This window comes from Odontomachus brunneus, unplaced genomic scaffold, assembly GCF_010583005.1.
Source record: "Odontomachus brunneus isolate Ranch 3 - 2012 unplaced genomic scaffold, Obru_v1 Obru_scaffold_144, whole genome shotgun sequence".
Lineage (NCBI taxonomy): Eukaryota > Metazoa > Arthropoda > Insecta > Hymenoptera > Formicidae > Odontomachus > Odontomachus brunneus.
Window position 1 is genome coordinate 529,895 of NW_022639594.1, and position 11,305 is coordinate 541,199.

At 48.9% G+C, this 11,305-nt stretch overlaps 2 protein-coding genes across 11 annotated transcripts in view; one reads left to right on the plus strand and one right to left on the minus strand.

The window, feature by feature from the left end:
- LOC116850399 (nephrin-like) overlaps positions 1 to 11,305 on the plus strand; it is a 539,959-nt gene that overhangs the window by 227,932 nt on the left and 300,722 nt on the right. For all 10 annotated transcript variants that reach the window (XM_032828638.1, XM_032828641.1, XM_032828642.1 and 7 more), the window contains one exon: positions 10,456 to 10,585. In XM_032828638.1, coding sequence (XP_032684529.1) covers positions 10,542 to 10,585 — 44 coding nt within the window. In that variant the 5' untranslated portion in view covers positions 10,456 to 10,541. The remainder of the gene's footprint in view (positions 1 to 10,455; positions 10,586 to 11,305) is intronic.
- Positions 1 to 11,305, minus strand: part of LOC116850400 (glucose dehydrogenase [FAD, quinone]-like) — a 174,698-nt gene that overhangs the window by 87,607 nt on the left and 75,786 nt on the right. The gene's annotated exons all lie outside the window — the stretch shown is intronic.

Here is an 11,305-nt window from a genome sequence, read left to right on the forward strand (position 1 = left end):
GGGGGGGGGGGGGGGCCTTATTCGACGTATTTCAGCGTTACAGCGGCGAATGGTGTGTTCACTCCGTTAATTCGGCAAGCGCGTTTCTCCCAAATGTATCCACGTGAAACCGCCGAGACAGAAAAGAACCTCGTATTTTTCTCGCCGCGCGATACAAAAGGGCGTAACGGGCATGCCAAATTTTTGTAGCTTATTTTATAAATATTGAACCGTAAAACTAAAAAAAGGAAAAAAAGAGAACGCGCAAGCCGTAACGAACCGTATATAACGTACATACCGAGTGGCGAAAAACGCGCGTGAGGGATATAACACGCCCGAAATCCGAAATTGCCCCATACGATCTTTCTCTCTTTTCCTCTCCTCTGCTCTCTCGACTCGGTCCGTGGATGGCTCGTGAGATCTCGGGCGAAGTGGAACATGTTACCGTACCTCATCGCAACTAACCATCGGGTCCGGCTAAGCCCATATCATCCACCTGGATCCACTGGCGTGCGCGCAGAGGCGACGTGCGGTCGCGCGCGTTGGCCTCTACCTATTATTTTTCATCTCGCGAATCGAAGCTTCGAGAGCGGTCCCAGACGGCGCGCGAGAGGAGGGAGATAGGGGGGGGGGGAGAGGGTGTCATGGACCCACCATGGGTTAATCCACTCTTTCGTCGAATTTTACGAGGGCCGCGTCGTAGCGCAGGAAGCAGCAGCCCGCCGAACCGGGTCGCTCGTAAACGTCCTAATTAATTTTACGCGGTTCGGCTTTACGGAGGTTTAACACTGCGACTCGATGGCTGCTGGGAGTTCGCCCGGGCAGCTTTTCCGCGATACCCTCTCTTCTCCTCTCCTCCGCCTCCTCCTCTCCTCCACCAGCCCCTGCCGACCTACCTACCTACCTACCTAGCTAGCTAGCTAGCTAGCTAGCTACCTACCTAGCTACCTACGTACCTACCTACCCAAGCTACCTTCCACCACCCACTACCCTCGAGGATGTTCAGCCGAAGAACCGTACCAAGTTTAATCCCTGCGGTATGGAGCCGACGGGAACTTTCACGAGGCGGCTTCGTACAGCGAGTTGAGCCAAGACAAAGCGCGAGTCGGTCCAATGAATTCCCTTTCGCTCTCCGCAGCCGGCGTTTTGTCGACCGTGGAAATTATTTGCCAACAGGTCGGTGCGGCTGACAAGAAAAATCGAGGACACTTGCTCGATATGGTGCAACACGGGGGATTAAATTCCCCGACGGGGTATAAAGTATTTCACCATGGGTTTCTGCACACAGCGACAGGGACCGTCGGATGAGTGGGTGTAATGGAATTTAACGCATCTGAAAGCTCTCTCCCTCGTTAGCTTGCTCATTGTCCCCTGGCAGACATTGCTAGTACTCTGTTTCGCGTAATCATTTCTTAAACGATTACAACGTCGATCGAAGACAAAAATATCGTTTTTTCGATGCGTGCAAGCAAGAACATAATGACAGCTCCGAAATTGAACAAAGCGATTGTGTGAGGACTCTCAAGCATCACGAGAGAGAGGGGGTGGAAAAAAAAAGTATCTTTAGCATATATTAGATCTAGGAAATCTAAATAAGACGTATTATATCAGAATATTATTCTCGAATACAGTATAGAATATCTAGGATCTCAGAGATGATAAATTTTGCTGGATCTGAATACTACTGAGTACTAGATTGTAACATTTGCAGACACTACAGATCCAGTGCTACTATCATCGTGCCTAGACTTATTATACACCCCATTTTAAAAACCGTAAGAACCAAAGTTCTTGGAATACAGCGCGTCGCCGAGCCTCCGTGACGCAGCAGCCTGCCTCGCGATCTCGCGGGAGGGGATTCTATTGCTTTAAAAGCGATCTTCTCTATTCAGGATGCTCGGAGAAATAAAAGCAAGTGGGTCCGCGGAACGAAAGTCGGAGCGTCGTTGACGACGCGACGCGGCGCGTCGGAGAATCTCCGTCGCGAAAATTCAAAGGTATAAAGTGTCGACGAAGCGTCGCGGGGACGCCATCGCGCCGACCCTTGTAAAGACGTTGAATTTTATGAAACGTCGAGGGATTCGGCGAAAATATGTAAATACGCAATAAAGCGTAAGCCTGGCTCTGCCGCCCTGTCGCCACCACTTTCGCTGCAGCTCGGGCCAACTCCCTCGCCATCATCTCTCTTTCCCTCTCTCTCTTTATTCCTTCATCTTTCTCTTTCTCTTCGCGACGAAACGCGGGGCTGAAACGCGAAATCCCGGCGCGTAGAGACCGCGCGCGCGTCGGATCTCCACCGATTTCAGCGCGAATCCGAAGAGAAAGACGGCTCGGCCGTGGATTTTATGGACTGCCGCTTGGCTTTTCGTGCCAACGCCATTCGCCAGCGACGACGACCGTCTACGAAATTGCTCGCGTATCGTACCTAAAAAACGACGTCGCTTGCCTGTCCCCCTCCTCCCCGGAGGGAGAAAGCCCGCCGCCACCATGTGTAAACGGTAAATTCGCGGGCTGTCGTAGTGTTATTCAGCGCGGGGATATCCGACGACGACGACGACGACGACGCGCCGATTTCGAGGACCAGCACAGAGATCCCGGGCTTCCCGTGTGAACGGATCCTCGCCGGATCCTGCCTTGGGAACGGCGTAACTTACGGGCGCACCCGCGAGCGTCCGCGAGCTGCGTTTGAAAGGGCCTCGAAGCTCTCTCGCCGAGTAATTTCTTTCGATTTACGAGCGATGAGTTTTTCCACCCCCCGGCTGCTGAATCGCGGCCGAGAGTTCGCGCCGTTAAAACTTCTCGCACGGGCGCGGGAGCGTTCCTCGCAAACAATAGATTCTTCGTGCGCCGGCACCGTGAGAACCGGGCGGAGCCGCGCTCCCTCCCCTTTTCTCCATTCTCGCCGGCGAGACGACGGAAAATTAAGGAACTGATTAACGTGGCTGCTAATTTGTGTCCTAGCATGGCACTGCCCTTTAACTTAATACGACACGGAGTAGACGTGAAGAGCAGAGCGCGACGAGGGGGTGGTGGCGGTGGCAAAGGAAGTGTGGGTAACGGGGTGGGGGGCACAATGAGCGTAGACAATGGCGAGGCTGATACGCTCAGTGGAAGCAAACGGGTTTGCCAAGTTGAAGAGACCTCCCCGTAGGAGTGTTCAAGGGTAGCAGGAGGGTGCTCAGGACACTTAACTACCCCTAAATAACGGACCTACCGCCGCGCCTCGGCCGTAATACGTGAATCCGTCGCGTCGTAACGCGAAGAAACTACGTCTATACATCCTGCTGCGAAGTAATTTAAACGCACACGCTCACACAGATACACGAAAACGTTCGCCGGGGAGATACGCGACGCCTATCTGATCTTAATTATCGCAGCGATTCGCGCTCGTCACGGTGAAATTGAACGTGTTGGATCCGCGATTCTTCTCGCGACTTTTTCTCCACTTCCCTTACACGCCTGTGAGAGAGATGTCGTGGATTCGCGGAGACCGTTTGGAGATACACATCACACTGGCGTAACGCGTAAAGCGTAGAAGAAATCGTCGGCACGCACGTATCGCCCGCCGCCGTCGACGTTTAACTCCCCCCGAAGGGGACGACCGATCTCGGGCGATTTATGCGTGCCTAACCTGTATACGACACGGCGATATCGTCCATTAACGCGTATCCGGGCACGGGAGCGATTAGGGTGTAATGACGACGTCGATACTAGCGACATGATCAATCTATGTCGCGGTCGGAGATTTATGAAAATACTTGCTTTCACCGTGTCATGTCGCGGCCACGCGAAGATGCTGGAGTATAAGTTCAGGAAAGTTCACGCGGAGATCCCCCGGGGAGAACACAACGGACTTCGACGTCCACCTACGAGCCTTGTTTTCTTTTTCTTCCCCCCTCCTCTCTCTCTCTCTCTCTCTCTCTCTCTCTCTCTTTTTTTCTGCTTTTTTTTTACCGGAAACTTTGGTTCAATCTTCCCCGCGCCACATGCTGCGCGTTATTAACGGACCAACGCAAGAGAGAAAGAGAGAGAAAGAAGGAGGGGCAAGTTAAAGGGACGGTGGGGAAAAAAAGAAGAAACGAGAAGGGGCGACATACTGAAACTGTTCCGGGACGAGCCGCATTAAGATTATGACTTTGATCTCTCTCGCTCCTCGTTAGCAATTAATGCCTCCCGCGGCGAAGTTTTTGTTGGAGGTTTTCATTATTCACGCGCTACTCCGGCAAATGTAATGGCCTAGCATTATTAATAGAATTATGTAACTCTTCTCGACGCGGCGCGGCGTGGCCGCCCGCCCTCTCGCTGTAATTACGCTCGCGAAGCTGCCGAGCGGGCGCTGTTAATTATTAACGAAGACATCATTCTAGAATGCGCGACTGACAACGTCACGGCAACGTAACCGAACACCTGTCGTTGGGTTGCGCCGCGCGCTATAATTGAGAGCGTGTTAAAAAACGCACGCACGTCGCGTGAGTCGCGCGTTGCATTTTAAACGCGACGTATCCGTTTACTGTACCTCTTTCCGCGTGCAATATTGACTGGAATCGATCTCCTCGAGCGCTACCGTGTCGGGCGTTCGCGTCTGGGAAAGACGAAATCTTATTTTTACGACGAGATAAATACGAGCGAGAACAAGAGGGAAGTGGGGCTTCGCGCGAGCTATCGTTTTTCAAGTAGGACTGCGAAACTTTCGACATCCTTAATTTTACGTCGAGGAAATGGAGTACGCTAGTACCGACATTTCGAGCTCTCTCTCTCTCTTTCTCTGCTTCTCTTTGGAAATTATCCCTGCTATTTTGCCGGCACTGAGGCGAATTTTACGCGGCATCGCGGCGATCGAATTAACGAAAAGCGATCCTGGCTAATCGGCGCGAAATTTTCTTTGATGCGCGCGACACAAATCGGCCGAAAAACTTGTCCAATCAACGTTACGACGCACACCGGCGCGACGGCTCGCGCCTCTATTTCCACAAACTCGAAACTGCAGCCCGCCTTCGTCGTATGTTCGGAACGCGAGCGTTCCGAATGCCGATTCGGATCGATAATGAATTCATTAAATGCGTTTCGGATGCGACACGACCATCGTTCGCCATTAGCGCGCTGCAGGACATTTCGACCAGCGCCTCGGGTCTTTGAGGGTTAATTGCGGACGTGTTGCGGAATTCCATTAATCGAAACGGCTTTCAAGGCTCCTCTGGTATTTAAACTACACGCGCGTACACGCGTATGGCCAGCGGCTGATCGACGATCCATCGACGGTTGCTTTCGTGCTTGCCGACCCAGCAATCGTACATAAATATGTAATCGGTGCGAACAAACACGCGGGTTTTCGCTATCGTACGTATAAAGCGACAACGGCGCGCCTGCGTGTGTGCGGCTTACGCGGCTGCTTTTCTTTTATCGCGATTGTCATTAGGTAGGTCAGGCAAACGAAAGGGCGGATGGACGTAACGCGTCCGTCTTCTGGAATTGTTCCAGCTATTGCGCGCCTGTTATCGTTATCGACGACGAGTCATTGTCGAAGAGCCGGTGCTTAAAGTGACGGGAAAAGCAGCCTCGACGGAGCCTCCGACGGAGCCTCCGACACTAACAAAATTTGTCTGACATATATTTGTTGCAAGTGCATTTGTGTTAAGGCTCGTCTACAATAGCTGTAAGAATATGGCTGTAAGGCTGTAATGTGAGCTGTCAGCGAATGAAAATAATTCATTTCGCGTCTTACAACCTTACAGCCATATTCTTACAGAAATTGTAGACGAGCCTTTAATTTCAGCCCAATTTTTAACCCTGACTGAATAGCCAAGCTCTTTCTAAACGTATTTTTGTAAATTGCATTCTATATTTTACTTCCAAGAACTTTCCTCAAAATTATTTTCAAAACAGTGAAAAGAAAGAAAGAATGATTACAGTTTACAATAAATGATTGAGCAAATTTTAAATCAATTCTTTAATCACGCACGACGAATAAAATTCTCAGTTGGCCCTGTTTGCAATCTGATCATTCAGCCGAATTTACGAATCGACATATCGTCAGCGAAGTTAGGGTCTTCACACACAAATTGACATAAAAGTAACGTAAAACATACCGTAAGAATTGATCAGTTACAATTGAGTATTTACAAGAATTACCTCACGACCTTACGATTTGACTTAATATTCAATGTAATTGGTAAATTCTCAAGGTGCATCTATAATGGAATTGGCAGTAAGACGTAAGTAGTAATATTCTTGTATCATTCGTATTATTCCTGTAATATTCGACTGTGGTTGGTCAACTTGCTTACTGTTTACGTCTTACTACCTATTGCCAATCCGATTATAGATGGCCCTTTATGGTCTTATGTTACAGTTACGGCAATTTGTGAATGTGCCTTAGGCGACCTGTAGAAACGAAACACACTGAGAGAAAAATATACTTGCTTTCGGCGTCAACTATATTTTTTTGTGATTTTAACCAGAAAAATAATTAGAAGAACCATTTTTCTAATAATACTTACTGAAACAACGGTTTTTCTAACTATTTTTGTGCTTAAAATCACAAAAAGAGTATAGTTGACGCCAAAGGCGACTATATTTTTCTCTCAGTACATGAACGCAACGAACACAACGCAACACGCCATGACACGTGGAATTATAAAGGTCCATCTACAATAAAATTGGTAGCAGACAGTAAGATGTAAGCAGTAAGGAAGTTGACCAACCACAGTCGATTATTCTTGTAAAAATCGACTGTGGTTGGTCAATTGGCACACTGCCTACTGCCAATTCCATTGTAGATGGCCCTTAACCACTCCACGTGGGTTTCTTGCATTTCTCACTTGCGGTTTACCCGCCGCCGTCGTCATCGTCGTCGTCGTCGCGGTTGTCGTCTTCGTGGCCTCTGTACTATCGTAGTAGACGGCGCCCGGTAACCCGAGGGAAGGTAAACGGCTTGTTGCGCGTCGGCGAAGCCCATTTTATGTCGTGGAAAAAGCGGGAATTCAAATGAGCACCGTTACCGCCGGGGCGTTTATATGATAAAGAGTCGCCCTTAAACAATATTTATGCCCGCCGTTGGAGCCGGAGGCATGCAATAAATACTAAGCCTATGCTAATCTTTATACTTGTCCCTCGCTCACGCTGATAAGGTTTCTTTAAAGTTCCACCCCTTAAGCTCCGAGAGAAGATGCGGGAAGGAGGGGGAGGGGAGGGGGTGGTTGATGGTTAACGTAAACGTCACGTCCCCGTCGCGTATCGATTATTGACGGCAAATAAGAGGGGCGGCGGCCGCGGACTCGCGAAAATAACGACGGTAGTATCTTCCGGTATTATTTCTCCGCAAAACTATATCGCACGCGTGCGTTTCATAATATTTGCATGCTGAGAATATCGACGGAAGGTACATCAGCGAGTTTGAATTACATGCGAGCACGAGCACAACATGTATCGCATTCGCCGATCTCGGCAAGTTAACATCGTCGGATTGCTGCACAGAAGGTCTGTTATCTCGCTATTCAATTCTCGTAGGAGATTTGAATATCAAGAGGGAAATAAGAAATGCTTATGGATGTTTGGACAAATACAGAGTCGGATGTTATTCGTTCTGTTCGCAAAAATTATCAGTCCTTCGAAACCGGATAATTCCGTTTTCTGTTTTCCGTGCGACGAACCTTCTTCTTCACCAACCTAGTGTGATATTGTGTTCCGTTCCGTCGTGCCAGACGTAGGATCAGGTGTGCACTCGGAGATTTATCGCTCGCGCGCGGAATAAAACGCAGGGTCTACGCGACGACGAAATTAGTCTCGACATCTTGAACCGGTGGATTTGTTTAGCCGCGTAACACCGGACTAACGTGTCCGCGTGTTGTGTGTATCCTGAGCCTCTTCGCGCCCGTAAACGTGATATGTCGCGACACAATATCGTTTATTTGACGCTGCGGTGGAGATATCTCACGGCCCGACGTCATGGATCTGACATTTTTGACGAGATCCATTTTGGCAATCCTACGGTATCTCTCTGACACTTTTGACACGATGTCGCGCGTTGTCAGCGAAATATAATTTAGCTTTAACATTTTCCCGTTACGCCGCGTATAATCGCGTACAGTAACGCGGAAATTCAACTTCGTTAAGAGAGAACGGTAATAAAACATAGCGGGGAGGACATTCGCGTACACGTACTTTTTTCTTCTTCTCATTGAAAATAATATCGCGTCATGATATCTCATATTGAGAAAAATACCTCCAAGCAAATCCGTCGCATTTTGCAACCGGAGGGGAGAACTGACGGCATTGAGTCGCGAGCTACTACGTTCACTAACGCGAGAGAGAATCAACTGCGACGTATCATTTCCTGCTATATAAATTCCTTTGAGTGAAATCTCACTCGAAACGGATGAAACAATAACTAATGGGAATACGTTAGATATTCAATTTTTAATTTCAAATAAAAATTAGACGATTAGAAAAATTAGAGTCGGTTTTTCAATGATAGTTTAAACTTAGATTTCAACTTAAACTTTGTTTAAACAAAACAAACGCATTGTTAGAATAGAGTTTAAACCTAAATCCAAGTTTAAATTGCTATTGAAAAACCGGCCCTCAGAAAGAGAACGGAGCAGTTCACTCTGTGACTATATGACTGTTCTATATGACTGAGAAGCCACTCCATTTCGAGTAACTTCGGCAGCCACTCTACTTTTCAAATTTCTCGAAGTGAAATATTATCGAATGGTTTCATTCGTAGGATGAACTTTTAATCCATACGAATGAATGTCTCGAAAGTTCATATTTCAATTAGAACAAATTTCTCTAATGATGATGAATTGACTTACTCTTCACTTTCGAATGAAAATATACTTTACACGAGTGAAGAAGAGTCACTCCAATTCGAGTGATTTGGTTGTTGCTCTGCTTTTTCCGCGTGGAATTTTACTCGAAGAGATTCAGAGAGTAATAGCAACGCGTTTGATCGACAAGAAGACAAATCATCTCACGCGCGTGGTGGCGTCTGATCCTTCGTTTATCACGAAGGGTGGGACGTCTCCCTTCATCCCCATCGACTCTTCATAGCGAGACGCGTAGTCGTCGGTCAGCGGCGATTCGGCGTGACTTGTGTCGACGACAAATCGGAAGCGGCGAGGCGAGACGAGCCGCTCGCTTTCTTCCTCGGGTCGCTCGCAAAAAGTCGCCGGGCGACCCGAGGCTGCAGGGCGCACCGGTGCCGCAGAAAACTCGTAGTATCACTATCCCCTTCTCTCTTACCGCCGGCTTTTCACCCCGGCAAGGCAGGAGCCGGACTGCCGTGTCCGGCGGGTCCTCCGGCGCGCTCGTCACTGCGAGAGGAAAACGAAGGCAGCCGACCGAATCGAATGGAAACTCGTTTCTTGGAAATAGCCTACCGGAAATTTACGAAGAAATTGGCCTTCCCGTCCCGATCTGACCAACGAGCTATCCACTTACTCGAATCGGTCCGGTCGGATTGCACCCCCGGCGACTCACCCTGGCGCTCGCCGCGTCCGTCCCCGTCATCAGGCCGGCGAGATTCGGTCCGATCTCAAACTGGCGCGGGGATGCCACGGAACTGGCGCGGAAGCGGAATTTCATAAGCCGAATCTCTTAATCCCATCGTGGCCCGATTTCGCGTATCGCAAGCTATCGCCGTGACCGCGGCCGGTGTCCCTCGGAGTATTTTCTGATATCGAGCCGGAGTACACCCCGGCGGCGCAAGTACCGATGTCTATATCGATTTTACACGCGCGTATCCGCTCGTATCGCTTCCAGTAAGCGCTCGACGGAGAAGTCCTTCGTAAAATTCGTTTCTCCTGGCGGAGACGCGACCCGATGAGAGAAGTGGGATTGGGCGAGTGGGTTATCAGTTTCTGTGCCGATCTCGGGGATTAGGGAATTTCGCTGTTGACTGTCCTCGTGAGACACATGGAGGTATGCTCTCCAGGGTGTATCGGTGGTTCGTGAACGCACGCGTGTTCTAATAAATAAGGAATTCGTGCTCCCCGGGGACTCGTCGTTAATATCGCCGATTCGATTTCTGGCCAGAGTAATCGCGTTGCGTTTAACAGAGTACATATATAACACATAAGTGCCTATGAAACGTTTGTGATATACCAATTACATGGTTTTTTAATCTAAGTGGTGGCAATAAACGATTCCGAAAAGTGAATTTCAGGGCAAAATGAATTTGCTCATTTCCTTACGCGCTATTTTACAGTGTCTACGAAATCGAATTTTAAGTCGACTTATAAGATATTCTAAACACAACGAGGTTGAAATTATAGTTAACACGTTGACCGACCACGATATCAACTATCCCGTTAATGCATGCATAGGACGTAACTAATTGCATCCAACGAATGAAGTATACATACGTGCAACAGGAAATCTGCATTTAGCGTGACTTGATTACTCGAACTTTAGTTAAACCTCGGAACAACCAGCGCTGCAATGAACGCGTTAATCGAATGAGATATCTCTTTTCAGTTCCGCTGGTGAACATCAGCGTGGTGGAGGGAAGGCCCGCCGAATTACCGTGCGACATAACTCCTCCCGGCGAAGACACACTGCACATGGTCTTCTGGTTTAAGGACGAAGCCGGAGTACCGCTGTACACGTGAGTTTGCAAGCCCTTTCCATCATCGTCGCATGCGAAATTTACACGCGATTCAAACGCGATGGAATATCTGCGAACGGAAAGTCTACGCGAGAGATATCGGCCGAGTCACAGATTTTCACGACATGACTGTATCGAAAAGAAAAAAAAAAAAAAAAAAAAAAAACAAAAAAAGGGAAAGGAACGAACAACAAAACGCGTGACCTGAGTTTTACCTGAGAAATTCACGAAAAAAACAACTGTTCCGAGACGAATCATCGCAACACGCGAGTTTCGCGGCGGTTCCCGACAAGGAAACCGCGCTACCGCGAAATTTCCTCGCGAATCTCGCACTCACCACTGCGACTGTGGGAAAACCCGCGAACGTTCTTGTTCGGAAACAGCGAGAGAATTTGATCAAAGTCGCCAACGAGGCGTGCCGCGCGCTTGCCGGCACGCGATTCGCCGCGACAATCGGAATAGGCCAATGACGCCCGGAGGAAATCCGCGTTTCGATCTATGGGACCGACCTTTACCACCGTACCGCATGCCGTACCGTGCGTCTCTCGTCGCGTCTTGTCGCTGAAAAATTCCGGCCACTCCGAGAATCTATGGTCCTCACGACTAATACATAGTAGAGCCGTCCCCGTAGCTGGTTGCTGTGCTCCTTCCCATTACGACATCGCGTCGCGAATTCAGTCTCTCTCTCTCTCTCTCTCTCTCTCTCTCTCTCTCTCTCTC